At 34.1% G+C, this 20,422-nt stretch overlaps 2 protein-coding genes across 5 annotated transcripts in view; one reads left to right on the top strand and one right to left on the bottom strand.

The window, feature by feature from the left end:
* deptor (DEP domain containing MTOR-interacting protein) overlaps window positions 1-3,974 on the bottom strand; it is a 92,866-nt gene extending 88,892 nt beyond the window's left edge. Inside the window, 2 exon segments of one of the 2 annotated variants that reach the window (NM_001442356.1) lie at window positions 3,229-3,386; window positions 3,607-3,974. In NM_001442356.1, the coding sequence (NP_001429285.1) occupies window positions 3,229-3,344 (116 nt within the window). In that variant the 5' untranslated portion in view covers window positions 3,345-3,386; window positions 3,607-3,974. 2 annotated transcript variants of the gene reach the window in all.
* An 856-nt stretch (window positions 3,975-4,830) lies between these two features.
* On the top strand, window positions 4,831-19,856 carry dscc1 (DNA replication and sister chromatid cohesion 1). 3 transcript variants are annotated; one of them, XR_015510395.1, is made up of 9 exons: window positions 4,831-5,074; window positions 7,174-7,342; window positions 7,424-7,558; window positions 9,648-9,738; window positions 10,681-10,819; window positions 12,152-13,349; window positions 14,495-15,089; window positions 19,326-19,474; window positions 19,662-19,856. XR_015510395.1 is itself a non-coding variant. In NM_001004611.1 (9 exon segments), coding segments are annotated over 9 exon segments (1,176 nt in total). In that variant the 5' UTR covers window positions 4,836-4,904; the 3' UTR covers window positions 19,774-19,856.
* Window positions 19,857-20,422: the final 566 nt, after the last annotated feature.

The following is a 20,422-nucleotide window of genomic DNA, read 5'->3' as shown; positions in this document are numbered from 1 at the left end:
ATAGGAGCAGCTGTCTGAGAACGGATAGAGCCACAAACATATTACAGAAGATTTCTGCATAAATCTTAAATGAAAAAACTTACATCCAATATATAATATACTTCAAAAAAAATTCTTATATATATATATGTATAAATAAAACTTCTTTTTATTTACGTAAAAATGTATCTAATGTTTTTAGTCAGTTTGACTGAAGTTGAGATGACTAAAAAGTTAAGTTGTTGTTCAAATTGTTTTATGTCTGAATTTACAGTACTTAAAAAACAGCAAACAAAAAGTACCTGGATGACCCTATGGCAAGATTCTGCAGTGCACAACAGCAGAAGCTTTGTGAATGATTCAGGTCAGGTTTCAGGTAAAAACTCATGGAAATTATTGTTTAACAATTAAAGACAAACTTGTTGTGAGTTTTAAGGTTGTTATTCAACTGAATATGTAATTTAACTTGCAGGATTTTTAAACCTATGAAAATGAAAAATGAAAGATTAATGAAAAATTAAGAAAAGAAAAAACTGCTAAAAAAAAGTTGACAGACACTCACTCTATTGAGATCTCATGTGAGTGACCATGTGCCCTGCCTTCATGTCAGTGTCACATCATCAGAGAAGTCAAAGAAAGAGGGAACCTAGATAGCAGACCTCATTTAAACAGCATTTGGTCTAGAAATTGTTACATGTATTTAAAAGGTCTGTTTTGTGAACTAATGGGGGGTTCACTCCGTTGTGGCGACCCTTTATAAAAGAAGGGAATAAGTCAACGAAAAGTAAAAAAGTGAGTTTTATAAACATTAAAAATTATTCAAACATATATTAAAAACTAAAAGGCGCTGGTTCGAGTCTTGGATGGGTCAGTTGGCATTTCTGTGTGGAGTTTGCATGTTCACCTCGTGTTCGCATGGGTTTTCTCCAGGTGCTCCGGATTCTCCCACAGTCCAAAGACAAGCGCTATAGGTGAATTGAATAAACTAAATTTGCTGTAGTGTATGTGTGTGGATGAGTCTGTGTATAGATGTTTCCAGGTACTGGGCTGCAGCTGAAAGGGCATCCGCTGCATAAAACATATGCTGGATAATTTTGCGGTTCATTTCGCTGCCGCAACCCCTAATAAATAAAAGGACTTTGCCAAAGAGAAAACAAATAATGAATAAACACTAAAAATTATATTACAGACATCTACATCTAACATGATATGTCTGAGGATGTTTGTAGATGAGCAAATGCTATAAAATACATCTTGTAGATGTAAACGTTGTCCTCTCTTAAATTTTAAGCCTGTCTTAATCTTTAAAAATGTAAAAATAACATAACACATAATGTGAATGTATGTTATGTTATTTATTTTTAAGATTAAGAAAGGCTTAAGATTGTACAGTAACATAGGCCTACTTATTTACCCAACGCTGTGCACAGTGCACATAAAGGGCTCTTTTTTGACGTTCCATGCGCAGAGCGCAAAACGCAGGGCGCAAACGCTTTCAGGGTGTGTCAGAACGCATTTTTGCTAATTTAAGGATGGGAAAATCTGCTTTTGCTGCTTTTGCTATTTACAGGACGTAAAGTAAGTCTAAGTGAAAAAAAATAGCATTTCACTAGCAAACAGTTAGATTTTTTAAAAATTTTGTTTAAGCACAAATTTTCATTTCAAAACTATTTCTAAATTCAGTTCTAATTTCCAGCAAACGAATAAATGAACAATAATAACAAAATGTGCTCAAAAACCTGAGTTATATACTGAAACACATGCTGTGCCCCATATGGTCTAAAACCTGACAGGTGGGCAAATCTAAGCTTGTTTTTAATAAAACAAATATAAATATGGATATAATAAATAATACTGCTAATAATAATAACATTATACAAAAGCAAATTGTTATGAATGAACTGAAAAAGCCTCCCGAGATGAAGAAAACATAAAAGCAGTGATTTTTCATATTTATGTAGGCTAGAAAATAATATGTTTTGTAATATTTTAATCCTTTATATTTATATCCTATATCTATTCGTATTATATGCTATATATATCCTTAATATTTAAATTTTTTCATATGTAAAGATATTTGCCTATTGTTCTCTTGTGCGTATTAAGCAGTGCGTAAGCGAGGCGCAACTCTGCGCTGGAGTTTGGACCGGGTTTGTTTTGGTCTAATGAAAAATCTATTATAGTTTCTCAAAATAACAACCAGAACGCCTATGGGCACACATATGAGTGCTAATGCATTTGCTATTTAAACAGCGTAGCGCAGCGCCTTAAAAACGACTCTTGCGCCAAGCTGAAACTAGCAAAAGACTATTGCGCCGTGCCTTGCGCCATATTGCGCCAGGTGTATGATAGGGCCCAAAGTCTCTGAGTGCAGTGTTTGTGTGGGGTCAGGGATGGGAAGTTATTGTAATTAAAAAAATTGGATGCACATTATTGAAAAATAAAAATGAGCAATTGTGAATATTTTACAAGAAATACTGCAAAATTATAGAAAAAATCAACAACTGCACAAAGTTAATTTAAAGTGACTTTCCAATACAATCTAAAAGTTGTATCAGCTAATGACTAATAAGTAAGCCCACACAGAATCTGCGCGCGCAGAATTCCACAGAATTCTGCAGATTTTTAGCCCATCATTAATTCTGTTTATTTACTTGAGTAAATGTTTGAAATCTATATTTTTCAATTTTTATTTACAGTAACATTATTAACTAATATGAAAATGTTCATCTGATTTAAGTACAACACAGTTTGTACAGTAATATTTTCTGTCTTTTAGTAGATATATTTTATGAGAGACTTTGTTAACCAAATAAAGTGAATCTAATCGGATTTGCATTTTAAACATGAAATAAAAGTTAAAAATATATATTATTTTTTTTATTTCACATATTAAGGTTATAGTTATGATGCTCCCAAAATAATTCAGCAGAAATCCGCAGAGTGTTAACCAAATTCTCAGCAGAAATAGCAAAAAACGTCCGCAGATTCCGTCTGGCCCTACTAATAGGTGAGAACTACACGTGAATGATACCATAAAGCAGATTGTACACATTTTAAATCGCACTAGCATATGTGCACACTATTACTGTTCATTTAATATTTAATAGGTCACATTGCAAGAGTTAAAGAGCTCTACTGACAGCGACGCGACAAACCTTCGACGTCGCGCGCAGTTCATGCATAAACGCTAGGTTTTTCGTTCTGACTAGTCGCTTCGGTGTAATTGGGGTGTAAAGCCACACCTACCGTAACTGTTCTCCGGTAACGAGGACTTCGGCCATGCGCTCCAGCTCAGCAGCCTTCTTCTGCATGGTGTTCCCGATGCCGTCCATCTCTGACAGCCGCGCTGAATACCAAATCATGCACTCTGATGTAATTATTCAACGCCTGAATGAAAAAAAACACTGTTTGAGAATTAGTTGACATGCACAGCGTGCTTGAGCTTGTATTCATTTTAGAACACGCCTCGTATGACATATTTTGTAAGGCGTGATTATTGTTATGACAGCCTTAAAATTTGAGCTGGACGGACTGGTCAGATGAATGAAAAGATATTATGTCATCCGAATCATCCCATAAGTTAAAGGACATCGAAACAAACAAGCAAGCGACGAGAATATTTACCTTGGTTCCGATGCAGAAACCTCAGTCTTATGCTTCGCAGAACAATACCAGCGGTGTCAATAAAAGAGCATCACTGTTCTCTTGATCACAGCGCAAAACGACTCGGAATAACTTGTTTTTTTGTGTGCCATCAAGTGCCCTCAGTTCAGCCAACAGTAGCCTATATCCCGTCGTGTGCAAAATGAACCCCAAAATCGTGCAATAAATCACGTCGAGGATTCAAACTAAAGATTATTCCTGAACAAAGATCCCAGATGATGTATTTTCTTCATGGCATTGTGGATTGTTTACTATTCTTCACTGAAAGCACGTTACTGTCCATGTAGGGCGAGTCAACTTGACCATCCTCAACAGGGGGAGTTTACCATGAGAGGCGGAGCTTGAGCACATCACTCAATCACTTTAAATGCCCAGGCAAAAGAAATGAAAGGATTCATATACTTATTATATATATATATATATATATATATATATATATATATATATATATATATATATATATATATATATATATATATATATATATATATAAATTGTGTTTTAAACGAGCAAAAGATAAAGGATAAGTAGTAAAATATTTTATAATATCTTATATGTAGTTGTTGTATACTGTTGAAACGTTTAACTCAGGTTTATTAAACTTATTATAAATTTATTATGTCTGGAATAATGTTTATGTTAAAAACGAATAAACAGAACGGTCACAACAGACTTATGCAATTATTTTAACAATAAATAGCAAAAAAAGACTTCAAAACATGCATTTGTATTAGCATTTTGTGTGTTTTTCTCATCTGAATCTTTTAATTAAAAATCCAAATTAATAACTATTTTTATTTTAAAAAAACAACAACCTTACATGTTTAAAATCATAAAGAATGTGACTGGAACCATTTTAATATAGCTACTGAATGTTTATTTTGTGAACAGTAAACTTGTAAATTTCCATTATTAATAACATTTAACAACTAATTATTTATTCATTTTATTATTTTATCTATATTTTATTTGTCTTTTTTATTCATAATTTTCTACAACGCACATTTTTGCCAGCATCAAAACAATAATATTACGTAACAGTGACACACGTGGTGAAATGTGTTATGCAGCGCCATCTAGTGGACACGTGACGTTTACACAATATTACGCGCCAGCCTGAATTGGTTCACGCTCATTGGTTCAAACTACTGTCGATCAACGGCATCATCTTCCGGCTCAAATATTGCGGGAAAGTTAAGCGCTGACAACAGCAGACGTGTTTGTGTTCAGTAAGTCTGGATAAAAGTAATTCTGACAGCATGAGGACTTTAGAAGAGGTTCAGGGAACGCTACAAATCGCCAAAGTTAAAGAAGAAGACCTGCAGCCCGTCACTTACTGTCTATCTTTCGGAGATAATGTGTCGTCGGGCGATTACTGTCTCATGGAGGTGGATGAGAATCTCTGCAAGCACATTGAATCAGGAAAGAGGTAGCAAAATGATTGTTACATTGTTTCGTTTTGAAAGATGAATGCTCAGCTTTAGTATAATTTGAGATGATCGTCTCAACAATTAACGTTACATTTATGAACGTCGCTAAAAAACTTACGTTTTGCATTGTCTTGTGAAAAAAATGCACATTAAAAAGGCTAACGTTAAATGAATTACTATGGAAATAAGATATTAAGATGGTATCATGATGCTAACTGAATGTAATATATTGTTAGAATGTTAGAATTATGGCCTTTAAATTATTTATTGTTATTGAAAAATGATGCAGTCATTTTTATTATTTAGTGAAATAAATACACTAAATTTTAGTTATTTTCTTTTATATTGTCTATTTTTATATGCATGGTACTAAAGTATGTATAATGTGTATTGGTTGTTATACATTTATGACCTTAATATTGATATGATATACATATCCAAAACTTTATTCTAATACAGAATTGAAAAAAAAAACAAAAAAAAAAAACAAGGCATAAATCATAAGTTGTTTTTAAATTTGAGTTTGGTGACATTTCTGCATGACTTTTATGAAACATTTTTGACTGTGTAGAACACCAAGTATGTTTTATGATTTATGTGTGTGTTTATGTTTACATGGCAACTGCCAAAACACACAGAACACATTTTAATCTGTTTTTTAATAATTTTTATTGTTGCTTTTTATTTAATTATACTTGACTTTTTTATTCTTGTTTATGTAAAGCATTTAGAATTGCCACAGTGTATGAAATGTACTATATAAATAAACTTGCCTTACATGTGCACATACACTGAGGGGCACTAGGGGCCCTATTCATCTCGGGAGGCTTTTTCAGTTCATTCATAACAATTTGCTTTTGTATAATGTTATTATTATTAGAAGTATTATTTATTATATCCATATTTATATTTGTTTTATTAAAAACAAGCTTAGATTTGCCCACTTGTCAGGTTTTAGACCATATGGGGCACAGCATGTGTTTTAGGATATAACCAGGTTTTTGAGCACATTTTGCTATTATTATTCATTTATTTGTTTGCTGGAAATTAGAACTGAATTTAGAAATAGTTTTGAAACGAATATCTGCGCTTAACAAACAAAGGTATTTATTTATAGACTAATTGATGTCTGTGCGTAAAGGTTTCCCTATCCAAGAGCGAATGTGAAAGTAGTTCCATTACCTCTCATTCTCACGCAGTAGATGCTCTGTTTAACAGTTTTCTGTTAAAAAACTGTTAACTGTTTGCTTGTGAAATGCAATTTTTTTCCACTTAGACTTACTTTGCATTCTGTAAATAGCGAATGCGCTCTTGGCACGACACAGCTGACTCTTAAAGGTAATGGGAAATGAGACTCTAATTGGTTTATTCTCAAAACACACCTATAACTCATTAAGAAAATAAACTCAACCCTTTAAGACCATGTGGCGCGGCGCAAGGCAGATTTCCCGTCCTTAAATTAGCAAAAACGCGCCCTGACACGCCCTGAAAGCATTTGCGCTCTGCGCATGGACCGTCAACTTACAGCCCTAGATGTTTAGGACAAGTAAACTACAGGAGTAGATTAAAGGTATATTAATGCACCTCTTTTTCTTAAAGAGATAGCTCACCCCAATATGAAAACTTACTATTTACTCACCCTTGTGTGGTTATAAACCTTTAAGTTTCTTTCCTCTGCTGAACACAAAAGAAGATTTTTTTTAAAAGCTGAAAACCTGTAACTACTAATGTCCATAATAGGGAAAAAAAACAAATGCAATGGAAGTGAATGGTTATCTAGTGTCTGGATGCAGCCTTTATGATGCAATCTGAGATTACATTTCTCAAAGATGCAATGTCAGACACAATGCACTCAGTGGAGCTAGTGACGTCACTGCGAGGGGTAGGGTTCGGGGTGGGGTTTGGTGAGCCCATTAAAAAGCATTGCATATAGCTCTGATTGCATCTGCACCAGGTCTGTATCCAGAGCCCTTACATGTTTGATTTAGATTAAGTCAAAGGAAAATACTTAATGACAGAATTATCATTTTTTTGGATGAACCATCTCTTTAAGGCTGAGATTTATTCATCTTTTATGTGTGTTTATTCTTTTCACTAGCCTTATCATCAGAGGTGATAAAGACGAGCATGCAGTTCTGTGCAGTGAGGACAAAACATACGACTTGAAAATCGCAGACACCTCAAATCTGCTGCTGTTTGTCCCAGGATGTAAAACTCCAGATCAGCTGTCTGACATCCCAGCATCTCCTCAGCTCATGCACACACAGGTGACTGAGGAAATGATGTATTTTTATCTTAAGCGATGATGTAACTGTTGTGTGAATTAACAAATAAGCTTTATTTTGCAGATTTGGGGGTTTTCAAACTGTTACTGGGAGCTGAGAAGGCAGAGACCGAGGTTAAAGAAGCTGAAGAAACTTCTGATGGAGAATCCATATGATGGTCCGCCAGTCGGCATGCAGGAGGAGGCACCGGGACTGAAAGTATGATACATAGACATGATGGTAGTCATTAGCTTGTACTAGGGATGTGTAAAAATATTATGCCCCGGAAGTGGTCTTGTACATTTGCAATTGTTATTGAAATAGCACTACATACAGTTGAAGTCAAAATGTATCATACCCCTTACAGAATCTGCTAAATGTTCAATATTTTACCAAAAATAAGAGGAATTGTACAAAACATGTTATGTTACTGACCTGAATAAGATATTGCATAGTGCTTGGAAGATAAATTGATGTTTTATCATTCATGGATTGGTACCTACATTTTTGGAATGTATCGTGATCGATGCTGAGCTTAGTTTTAAACAGCAGGTGGCGGTCTTGCCTAGTTTTTAATCATACAATCGTTAGCACAAAGTAGAGCTTGTGCTTTAGGTCTTGTACTTTATGTGGTCAAATGTATTTGCACCACGGCTTTTATGCCATTGGATTAATGTAAACACTTTTTTAATTTGCTTGAACGTTTTCATTACATAATTCACTTTATTATTCATTGTCTTGCATTCAAGTGGTATGTTGTAAGGAAGTGGCAGAGTGTGGCTGTTTGTAAGGCATACATCTCCATCTTATGGTAAAATAAATTTGTTAGATAGATTAAAGAGCAAAATAGATTTGAATTAGAATTTCAGAATCAATGTAATATTGCACGTAAAAGACATGTAGTCCACAAAAGACAGTAAGACTATAAATAGTTGAATTAAAAAAAATGTATGTTGTGTTTGAAGTTATGCTAAATTCTCCACATGGTTTGCTTGGTGATGGTTGTTCATAAGTTCCTTGCTGCTTTGTTCTTCAGAAAAAATCCTTCAGGTTCCACAAATATGTTTTCTTTTCAGCATTTTTGTGTATTTGAACTCTTTCAAAAATGATTCTGTGATTTTTGAGTTCCATCTTTTTAACACCGAGTAGGTTAGTCAGAGAATTAATTCAAATGTTCACTGATACTCCAAAAAACTCTTAAAAAAAAAAGACTCTAAAGGGTTAGTTCACCCAAAACTGAATATTGTCATCATTCCCTTGTTTCAAACTAGTTGAAAGTTCTTTTTTCTGTTTACCACAAAAGAAGATATTTTGCAAAATGTTGAAAACCTTTAACCATTGACTTCCATAGTATAATTTTACTTACTTTGCATAGCAATGGTTACCAGTGTGCAGCTCCCTTCAAAACATCATTTTTGTGTTCAACTTAAAAAGAAATTAACCACCAATTAAGGAACCACTTGCGGATGAGTAAATAGTGAGTAAAGTAAAATTTTTGGAGCTTTAAGAGCTGTGGTGAAAACATGTGAACAGTATAAAGATTGAAAAAAATACATTTTTCTAATTTGGCATAAAGCTTATAAATTTTTCTTTAAGTACTGGCCTTCATAAGCTAAAGAAGACACAGGTTTCCTAGAAGACAAACATTTGCATAAAGTATCTGTGTAATAGCAGCAGAAAACTTATTTTTAGCTTATTGAGTTCTGCTTAATAAGTTAAACAGCATTTTTAAAGATGCTTTAATATATGACTATTGATATCTGGAATCAGTAATAGCTTCAGAATTAATGTTGAAGTATTACCAGAGACCAGGATAGCAAACAATGTCACATAAAAGTTAAAAGTGCCTCATGTATGTACCACAACTTTTTGAAGCTGCTGTGAAAAAAATATTTAGTTTTTATTCCAGTATATTGAATATGGTAGATAAATTATAGTATCTTAGCTAGATTCACTGATACAAATTATAGTATATTTGCTTGTTTTACTGGTCACATGTTCTAGAAATGTAGCACACTGAGGACATCTGCTGGTTACAACCATGTAAATAAAACAAAAATAGCAAAAATGCTTAATCTATACAGTACATACTGTCTAGAACTACAGGCTTAAAATAATTATACATTATCAAGTGTGGATGTACCAGGCCTTAACATATTTCTGTATGCAATAAATATCATGCATCCATAGCTTGAACACAAAATATGCCTACATTTCTATATTATCTCATGTCATACCTGTTTACATGTTTGGTGTATTTGCTTTGTGTTTGCACAAAAAGTGATCTTTTATTATTATTCAATTTTAGTACAGTATGGAAGACCTTCTTGAGAGAATCCAAGCAAGTAAAGAAGAACTGGAGGCACATCTTGGAAATGTTCACGCTTGTGAAATTGACGGTGAGCTGATGGGTTATTTTTACTTGAACATGTAAACCTAAAATGTCTTGAAAATAACCTTAAACCTTGGATCCGGCAGTTCATATTTGGTATTGTTTCGTGTCAAAGTTAATACGAACAGGCAAAAGATCCAGATGAATGATGTTTTATATAAACGACTCTGAGTCTCTTTTATAAATGTTTTTAAATAGTTTTAAACAAATTACACTTTCAGGTTTAAACTTCAGTTGGACGTTTTCATTCACTTAGAGCTGTGTTGAACATTGCATGGGAGGTCATTTTCCAAAACCCATAATAGGGCCTCTTTAATATACAGAAGACAAGAAGTTTCTTGGTTTGATTATTGTTCTGGTTGAAATAGATGACTAATTACTTTTTCAGATGCACTCTTTTACATAGAATATACATGTTTATTTTGATTAATAATTGTAATTATGGTAGTAGTAGACAAAAGGGCTGTCCAAAGGGAACTTTCGCACAATATAACCATCACAATATGAGGAATATGTTTTATTGGGAGAAGAAATACACTAAACATGGTTTAGGTATTTAACTGACAACATTATTTTGAATTGTTTTGAAATATGGATTTTATTATATTATACAAAAAAAGTTTATTATGTTTTGATAAGCTGGACTAAACATCGCTGTTGCATATCACTGTACAGTATATGGATTTATGTACAGTTTTCCATCAATAAAGCTTAAAAAGTAGACTTTGATACCATTTAATTTTCAGTTTTGTGGAATAACAACTAAATTAGTATACATTTCATTTTATGTCCTCTTGAATTATATATTGGAGCCTCTTCTTGACCACATCTCTAATGCAGTTTGAATCATCAATCGATGCACTGTATCCGTAAAATAAAAGTATTTCCCTATTAGAGGGGTAGTGTCTTAACTGTAGATGAAGTTGTTTTGACTGGGATGTGTTTGCAGGATTTTGGAGGATTCTGGATTTTGATTATGAGATGAAGCTCTTGGGTCACGTGACGCAGCTGGTGGACTCAGAGTCTTGGTCTTTCAGCAAAGTTCCCCTCAGTGTCTGTTTGGAAGAGCTGGGGTCCCTTGAGCCAAAGTGAGTTTTGATTGAGACTGGTATTAGGGCTGCACAATATATCGTTTCAGCATGATGAATACTCTACAGTATCATTTTACATTTGATTATTTAATTTTTGCCTGAATACTGCTACACTCTATGAAATCCATAATATGCTCTTTATTTATTTATTTGTATCTTTGCTTCACTGTAAATTTATTAGCCCTCCTATACAGTTTTTTGTTCTTTTTTAAATATCTCCCAAATGATGTTTAACAAAGCAAGGAGTTTTAAAGCATTTGCTATAATATTTATATTTAGTTTTTAACTTTTTTTAAAACCATTTTAAGGTCCATATTATTGGCCTCCTTAAGAAATATTTTTTCGATTGTCTACAGAACAAACTACTGTTAGACAATGACTTGCCTAATTACCCTAACTTAATTAATCTTGTTAAGTGCCTTTAAATTGCACTTTAAGCTAATTCCTAGTATCTTAAAAAAAATCTAGTAAAATATTATGTACTCATTTAGACATGGGCCGATATAAGATTATGACGGTATGATACCCTTGGATAAAAATATTTCACGTTTTGATGGTATTTTGATCACTGCTTTAAAAAATATTTTCTTTTTAAATGTCTGGGTAAAAAACAAAAACTTTTTTCCCTTTTGAACACAATATATTTTATTTTGAGTAGCATTTAAAATATTTTGAAGCAGTAAACATGTCTAAATAATTAAAATAAATTATTGACTATTGCTTGGTTCTCATTAGTTTCAAAAACACAGATTTCTTTACAATTTAAAACATCTTTGGATATCTTTTCTGCTAGAGATACTGTTGTCCTAAAAAAACAGCAAAAAAAATCTTGCATACATAAGGAACGGTTTAACAGAAAATTTTGAGTGTTTTAAAACGTTGACTTTTCCAAACCACGGTATACCTTGAAAACGGTTATTGTCTAATGCCTACTGTCATTATAACTTGGGTAAAAGAAATCAGTTGTTTGAAATTAGTTATTAAAACTATTATGTGTAGAATGGTTTCGAATTTTTTTTTTTAAATAATGGGGGACTAATTATTCAGGAGGACTAATAATTCTGACTTTAACTATATATGGTTTATTATATCATGTTTATTATGTTTCCACAAAAACATCCCAATCAATCTAAAATTATGAGGTCTTTCCAATTAGGGCAGTTCATTTTGCTGAAAGTTTACTCAAAATTGCAATTGAGTTGCAGAAAAATTATATATCACACTCAGTTTTTCCCCCAAAATTGTGCAGCCCTTTTTGGAATGGAGAAAAGGAGCAGACAATCCAAAACAATCATTAACATTTAAATATTCCTCAATTTCCTTGTTTAGAGCCATGATAGAACACTGTCTGAACTGTTATGGAAGACGGCATAGTGATGGAGGTCAGTTTTTTTTTTCGCTCTTTTACAGGTATAACAATACATCGTAGTATTGAAAATTGCTACAACAACAAAAAACTTGTGATGTGCATTATTCATGTATATAACGTAGCTTTTGATATTGAGCTTGTTGTTTTCCAAGAGTCATTTTTCTGTATTTATGTGGTATAATTGACGCAAAAATGCCAATTCCTTCTTCATGTAATACATTGCATAATGATGTTTGCAATGAGGATATGTGTGGGCCTTTGTGTTTGAAACAATGTACCTATTAATAACAGATAATAATGTTGTAAATATCATTTATTTTGTTGGTAGGTATGGGCGATAAAATTGGTATCGGTATGTAGTTTCGTTATAAAGTGCCAATAATCTTAGGGTGTAAGATTGTCATTTCCATTAGTTGCGGTCGACTTGCATGATCTTAGCCACTAGCTCCCCATCTGAAAGCATGAATAGCATAGGGGATATTATAGTCATTCAACGGTTTAAAATGTTTCAATATGTATTTGAATAATGATGGCTGGTTCCTTTACTTGAACGCTCAGAATTGATTATCATAATTTGTGCTATTGACAGAGTTTGAGATTTACTGCATCATTATTATTCACACCTTAAAGTTTGCTTTGATTGTTTAACGTTTACACTTTACCATTGCACACACTTTGTAACGTTTTATTTATCAAGTTTAAAAGTGTTCAACACATTTTGTTTATTTTATTATAAAGAGATCAGATATTTGGTTTGTAATGTCGGTAAATTTAAATAAATCCTAACATTCCTAAATGCATTGTTAAAAACATTCAATAATTATTCATATCGAATGATATGATACATGATATCGTGATGCTTTTTTTTGCAATATCGCCCACCCTATTTCTTGCACAGAGCAATAGTTTCACTTCAAAAGATCTCAGTACATTGTTACAGTAGGTGCCATGTTTTTTTATCTCAAAGTGCTAACGCCCACTGATATGAGCGATGCTCGCATAAAGCAGTGGTTCTGAAAAGTAAATTTAAATTACCAAATCGCTATTAGAGGTATGATTACTACAAGCGTTATATATGGTTTATTCTTTGATGGCGAACACAGAGTGCCTGTGTTCACAGTGTGTGTTCTGCCTGAGAATAAATGTCTGGGGCCTCATGTACGAAGACTTGCGTGGAAATCTTACTAAAACATTGCGTACGCACAAAGCTGTAAATGTGCGTACGCAGAAAAAATTTCAGATGTATGAAACACTGCGTACGCCGAATCTCACGCATATTCTTTTGTACATCCGAATGAACGTGAAACTGAGCGCAAAATGCACGAGCACAAAACCCCTCCCTGCCTCCTCCCCCGTATGAATATGCTAATGACTATGCTAATGGCAAAACCCAACGAAAAAGCAACGGCAAAATCAAACAAAAAGAGAAACTTTGAACAGAATGTGAATTGGAGGTGCTGCTTTCGGAGGTAGAACGGAGAAAAGCGGTGTTATTTGCAAGTTTGTTCTCCGGAATTAACAACAAAAGAAAAAAATAGAGTGGGAGAGTTTAGCTGGTACGGTTAACACAGTTGGGTCTGAACATCGCACTGAGTGCATTTAAAAAAAACATAGTGTGGTTTATATCTGTAAACTGTTGCAGTACCCTTAGCAGTCTCAGTGGCGCACCTCATAAGAAGCATATGATCATATACTGACACGTTCGAGCACAAACTCGGTTCGAATCCAGCGTCTGATGAATTCTTTCTTCTTTTTTTCCCGCTACATATCAGATTTTGCCCACTATTTATCACGAGAAAGACAAGTAGGAATCATTAATAAGTTTGTGCATCATATTTTATTTGCACATTTATTGAAGGGAAATGTTTCTGATTCACGCATGCAAATTTATCTTCAGATAGTGTCTTTATAGCAATGTGTGTGCAGTAGATAGCTCAGATTACATTGGGAAAACAGGCGACCACTGCAAATTGTGCTTTAATGTTTAGCTGGTCAACTGTATGGTATGGAAATCTTACATACCTACTATATGAACCCGTCTCATACAGCTGCCATTGCAAGGATCAGACACTTTGTAGAGAAGAATTTAACACAACTGCCTCTAGGAGTCGCCAATGGAAATAAAACAGACACGCACAAAAAATGTGCGTACGCCTGCCAGAAAGCTGCCGTGAAGGTGCGCACATTCCCACGTTCAGTTCATTGTTAGTAAATCCAAACGTGAGCGATTCTGAGCGTGAAACCTGGCGTACGCAAAGTTTTTGTGCGTACGCAGCGTTGATACATGAGGCCCCTGGTGTCAGTGGCCGAATAAAGTACTCTAGCTTATATGATAGCTTTAGGGGGGAATGTAATAATAACAAATGTCTGATTTTATCAGTGAACTATTTATTTATATGTAAAGTGCAAGCACATTTGTTTAGCAAAACTCATTTATTTTCAGAATCAGGAATAATTGTATTCTGATGTCATCACTGTCCAGTTCATTGAGGACTAATTTTCAAAGTCCCCAAGTCCATGCAAAATGTAGCAACCAACGCTACATAGTGTCATTTTATTGTTTTTACCATATTTTGAGAAATAAACATTAATAAATAATAATTCTAACGTTCAGCTTTTCTTCATAACTTTTCTTGACTTGTGTATCATTACATCCATACTCTCTTTACTTTCTGAATTTATTGGATAAACATTTTTTATTTTTTCTCTTCACTTGTTTGTATTGATGCATTGTCTTTAGATAATCAGGTGATGTATGCTCTGGATGAGGATAAAGTGTGTAGGGCCACAGCTCAGCTGCTCCTGCAAAACGCTGTGAAGTTTAACCTGTCCGAGTTCCAGGAGGTTTGGCAGCAGAGCGTTCCTGAGGGCATGGGCACTAGACTGGATCAACTCCGGGTGAGGAAAACACAATCTTTGTTAAAGGGATAGTTCACTATAACATCATTTAATCACCCTTTACTTGTTCAAAAGCTGTTTGAACACAAAAGCAAATATTTTGAAAAAAATATTTTCTTAAATTTTCTTAAAATGGCTTAATTTAAAAAAAAATGGAAATTTTTCTTTTTTTTAAGATACTTTATGACAGGGGTGCTCAATCCTTTTCCTGGAGATCTACCTTCCAGCAAAGTTTAGATCCAACCCTGATCAAACACACCTGAGCCAATTAATTAGGACCTGAACAGCACTTGATAATTACAGGCAGGTGTGTTTGATATGGGTTGCAACTGAAATCTGCAGGAGGGTAGATCTCCAGGAACAGGGTTGGTCACCCCTGCTTTATGATATGTTGCTATATGGCAACAACGTCCAACAGTGGATCTAACTTGGAAATGACTAATTTAGAACTTTTCTTATAATTAATAAGTATGTTGTTTGAAATGATTTAATTTGTTTCGCAGTATTATAAGCTTTAACACAGAACTTATAAATGACACTTTATACATGCTTCCCAACAACTCGTATTCCAACAGCTTACAGCTGAATATTATTGAAAACAGTCATATTGTATTATCATGTATACTACATGCAGTAAATATAAATATTTTGTTCAGTATATATTATAACAAATAAATAACAAGTCTAGTATTTCCAGATGCATCAGAATAATGTAGCTACTAGCTAACAATGTTTATATATTATACTATATACTATACAACACCTGTCTTATCTGCCTCAGAGCTAACTTACCTGAATTGTCTCCATCACTGCTCTTTCAAATGTCCAATCTGCATCATTCCCATGGTCACTAAAACCCATCTCATCCTCACAATAATCTGTAGGAAGAGCCAGTTCTTTTTTCACTTATCATAAAACATGGTGGTGCTCCCTAATGCACTGTTCCCTCTATTCATATCTATACATAAGTAGTATTGCCATTAAAACTAGATTTTATCCATAATGCAAATGCCATTAACACATGACTAATCAACATTAAATTACTAGCATTCGTGTTGTTATTGTTACAGCTTAAAAGTTCACAGCTGAACTTGCTAGCTAATCTTGCATGTTCCACAACACATACATTTGATCAATTTACTGAAAACTAATTTGATTAAAAAATTGAGTTGTGAATACGTCATTATAACTTACTGGAGTTGATGTTTTATTATTATACTGACATAATTTGATCCTTTATTTTTATTGAAGTTTATTTTTGTATTTAGCAACTACTCGCAATAAACGCCAGTCTGTCAAAAATCGCACTACAGAAAAACACAGCATTTCATGTGACTTAACCAAAACACATCATTGGTTAAACTAAGGTCTTCTCTTTCCAACAAAAAATCAATGTTGGTCTTAAAGAAACAGTGGCAGGGAAATGAACATAAATATAATGTTACCAAATGGTAACACCATGCCGTAGAAGGTTAATTAGAAAATTCATTGGACAGCTGTGTTTTGTTCTGTAGTGAATTAGAGGAAAAATGTTTTAAAATGTAGCTAATAATGATAACCTTTGCATTTTTTTTATTCCAAGCAAAAAAAAACAAAAAAAAACTTTCTCCAGAAAAAAATAACAATAATTATATATACATATTAGGGATGTAACGGTATCAGAATTTCACGGTATGGTAATACCTCGGTATGAATGTCACGGTATTTATTGAATCATTTACAGGAAAAAACAAAACTTATGAAAATACTCCAAAAAAGTGCCAAAAGTGTCAATGACATACAAATTAGCCATCTATCTGTAAGCTTTAAAACAGCAACTTCAATTTTAATAACAAAAAATATTAAACCATGTAAAAAAATAAAGTTTCAATTTAGTAGTGTTGAAAACTCATCACATTCAACATTTAATCACTCACTCGCTTAGATAGAGATGGGTTTAAAGGAAAATTATCATATAAATATAATCTGGTAAAAGCTGGTATCTCTGGGCATTTACAATGTCCCCTGCAACAGAAAAAAAACCTCTCATTTGGGACTGAGGTTTCTGGGACAAGAGAGATATGACTTGGCCCAGGTTGACAGCAGTGGGTAACGTTGTACATTGTCTTTCCCCCACTTGAGAGGACAAACCATGAGTGAGAGAGGTCTCATGTCTGTATCAATCTGAACAGTGTGCCGACAAAACCGCTATTCAGTACGCGCGCGACAACACAGCTGATAAGAACTCTCGCGACAACACAGCTGATAAGAACTCGCGCGACAACACAGCTGATAAGAACTCGCGCGACAACACAGCTGATAAGAACTCGCGCGACAACACAGCTGATAAGAACTCGCGCGACAACACAGCTGATAAGAACTCGCGCGACAACACAGCTGATAAGAACTCGCGCGACAACACCGCTATTCAGAACGCGCGCTGCGACAACACCCGCTCTAGAGTTTTCCAGCTCTTTTTCATCCCCGCTTCTAGCAGCACACTCCATTTCCGCATTACTGGATCTGTAGCGACAACAGACCGCAAGGGATGATGGTCAAGCATGGGCTGATGGGAATTGTAGTTTTCGCTACCTCCCGTTCGCTTCATTCGCCTGAGCAAATTTTCTCAGAAGACCTATAGTTTTACCGAGTCATACGACTACGGTAATATCGAAAAAAATGAATATTGCGGTATGACGGTATTTACAATACCGTTACATCCCTAATATATATATATATATATATATATATATATATATATTTTATTTATTTATTTATTATATATATATATATATATATATATATATATATATATTAGTGCTGTCAATTGATTAAAAAAGTTAACAAATTAATCACACTTTTTTTGAAAATTAATCGCGATTAATCGCAATTATAAGATTGAAACTTGTCATTTTGGCTATTCAAATGTAAAATTACCGTAAGCGCAAGACAAAAACTATTTAAATTCAAAATATAATTGTTTATTAGCATTTTTGTTTTACTTGTATCACAGATTTTTTTATGTAAGCAACATACCCACAACAAACCATCAAGATCCTGACTTGACAGCCATATTTATTACAGAAATTAAAACATAGGCATGTTAATGCCATTTAAAATTTAGGGTTAGGGTTAACAATCAATACCAATAAAGAAAACATTGATTTCCAGGTGATTTCTAAGTGGACTGCAAAAAAATGCCAAAATACAGGCATTTCAGATATGGAAAATGGAAAATGAAAAAAAATTAAAATAAATAATTGAATACAAACAATTGCACTCATTGTAAAGTTGTATTGCTGTAAGTTGAGGACATTAATTATAAAATAGAAACAATTTTGTTCAGTCCTCTTTTACATTCATCCAGTTGCTAAGAAAGTCCAGTCCAGACATCCCAAGTCTCCCGGAAGTTGCGGAAGTATCCTGCAAATGCACAAAGACTCCTGGATGCCCGCAAATAAATGATAATCTCCTGGAAATCGCGCATCTCCCGCCCGGTCCGTAAATACGTTGCACACCCCTCTACACCGCATCCTTCCTAGCTCTTCAGATATGTCGCGTGCAACTCACCCACACTGCTCTTCAAGTACGTCTCGCGCGCACATGCCCCTACTCGGATACGTCGCTCACTCAACCCCTGACACAGACACACACAACGCACTGGAGCAACTCCCTTCAGATTCAACACGCATGATCGCTCTGGATAGCCTGGCGATGCAACATTAATTCTTTTATACTAAAACTTGGTTCAGAATCAGAGAGAGCTTTATTGCCAGTATGTTCAAACATTCCAGGAGTTTGTTTTCGTGACAGAGCTTCAACAGTGCAACAGAACTGCAGAGACAGGACAAAAACAGATAATAAATACATTTTAAAATATATTCTTTCAACACATTTAAAAAAAAAAAGGAAACAGTAAACCATTTACCAGTTTCTAATGGTGAAATTCCTTTTCATAACACTTTCACAATGTGAAAAATAATTACAGGGCTAATACATTTTAGGAACAATAATTTTGTCTTCAAATATACAGTAAATACTAATTGAGGGGTGCATTTGGGTTTATTTGTATTTGTCATGTTAATATGTTATTTTAATGTGCTAAAATTAAATTAAATTGCTCAAATTACATAATTACAAATTGGCATAATATTTGACCATGTTGCATATTGTTTTTGATCAAAAGATAATTATATATTCACATTCCATTTTTTTTTTTTTTTGGTAGTGTATATATTAATTTTTTGTGTCACTCAGGGTTTAGCTCTGATAGATCGAAGCTCTAAACCAGAGACCATTTCACTGCTCCGGGTAGAAGATCTGCCAGAGGACACACTGGAGCGATTTAACAGCCTCTTCAGCCTGAGGGAGAAATGGACACAAGATGACATTGAACCATATATACAGTAAGAACTATAAAGTCTATATTTTATTACACTCCATAAAACATATTGTGCAATTGTTGTGAATGAAAATTCTGTCAATTTCATCTGTAACTGCTGATCTGTTTTGAACTGCAACTACAGTTTTGAGGAAGCTGATATAGACCTATAGTAAATACATTTTTTAAAGTGATTGATGTTTCTTCAACAGAGATCTTTGTGGAGAGAAGCAAACCACTGGAGCTCTCCTGACAAAACATGCCCGTTCATCTATGCAAAATGGTATTAAAGTCTACAATTCAAGAAGACCTGTAGCAACCTGAGATCACAAATATCATTGTAAAACCATTTACTCTTATAAGTTGTTTCAAAGAAAAAACAAATAAAATTATGTTCTGTGGTTGTATACAATAGTCCATGATTGGGTGATTTATTCTTTTAAGCTAACTATAACTAAAATGCAATTCACAGTGATTCTTCATTCACTGAATTTAGTGCAGACTCAAGTAAATGTCACAGTTTTGAGATAAAAAATTCAAACATTTGATTTCTTTACATTCTAGAGTAAAATATGCCAGAAAAAAAAAAACGAAAATCCTAAATGATACAGTAAGATTTATAGAGTTCAGAGGTGAACAATTAAGTTTCTCTCTTTGTGTCTCTGAATTTTATTCATTCATTCATTCATAAAGGGCTTAGTCCCTTTATTAATTCGGGGTCGCCACAGCGGAATGAACCGCCAACTTATCCAGCAAGTTTTTACACAGCGGATGCCCTTCCTACCCATCTCTGGGAAACATCCACACGCACATTCACACACACACTCATAAACTACAGACAATTTAACCTACCCAATTCACCTGTACCGCATGTCTTTGGACTGTGGGGGAAACCGGAGCACCCGGAGGAAACCCACGCGAAGGCAGGGAGAACATGCAAACTCCACACAGAAACGCCAACTGAGCCGAGGTT

This window comes from Danio rerio, chromosome 16 (genome assembly GCF_052040795.2).
Source record: "Danio rerio strain M-AB ecotype USA chromosome 16, GRCz13ab, whole genome shotgun sequence".
NCBI lineage: Eukaryota > Metazoa > Chordata > Actinopteri > Cypriniformes > Danionidae > Danio > Danio rerio.
The sequence above is the reverse complement of the archived record's forward strand: the minus strand, read 5'-3'. Positions and strand labels throughout refer to the sequence as shown.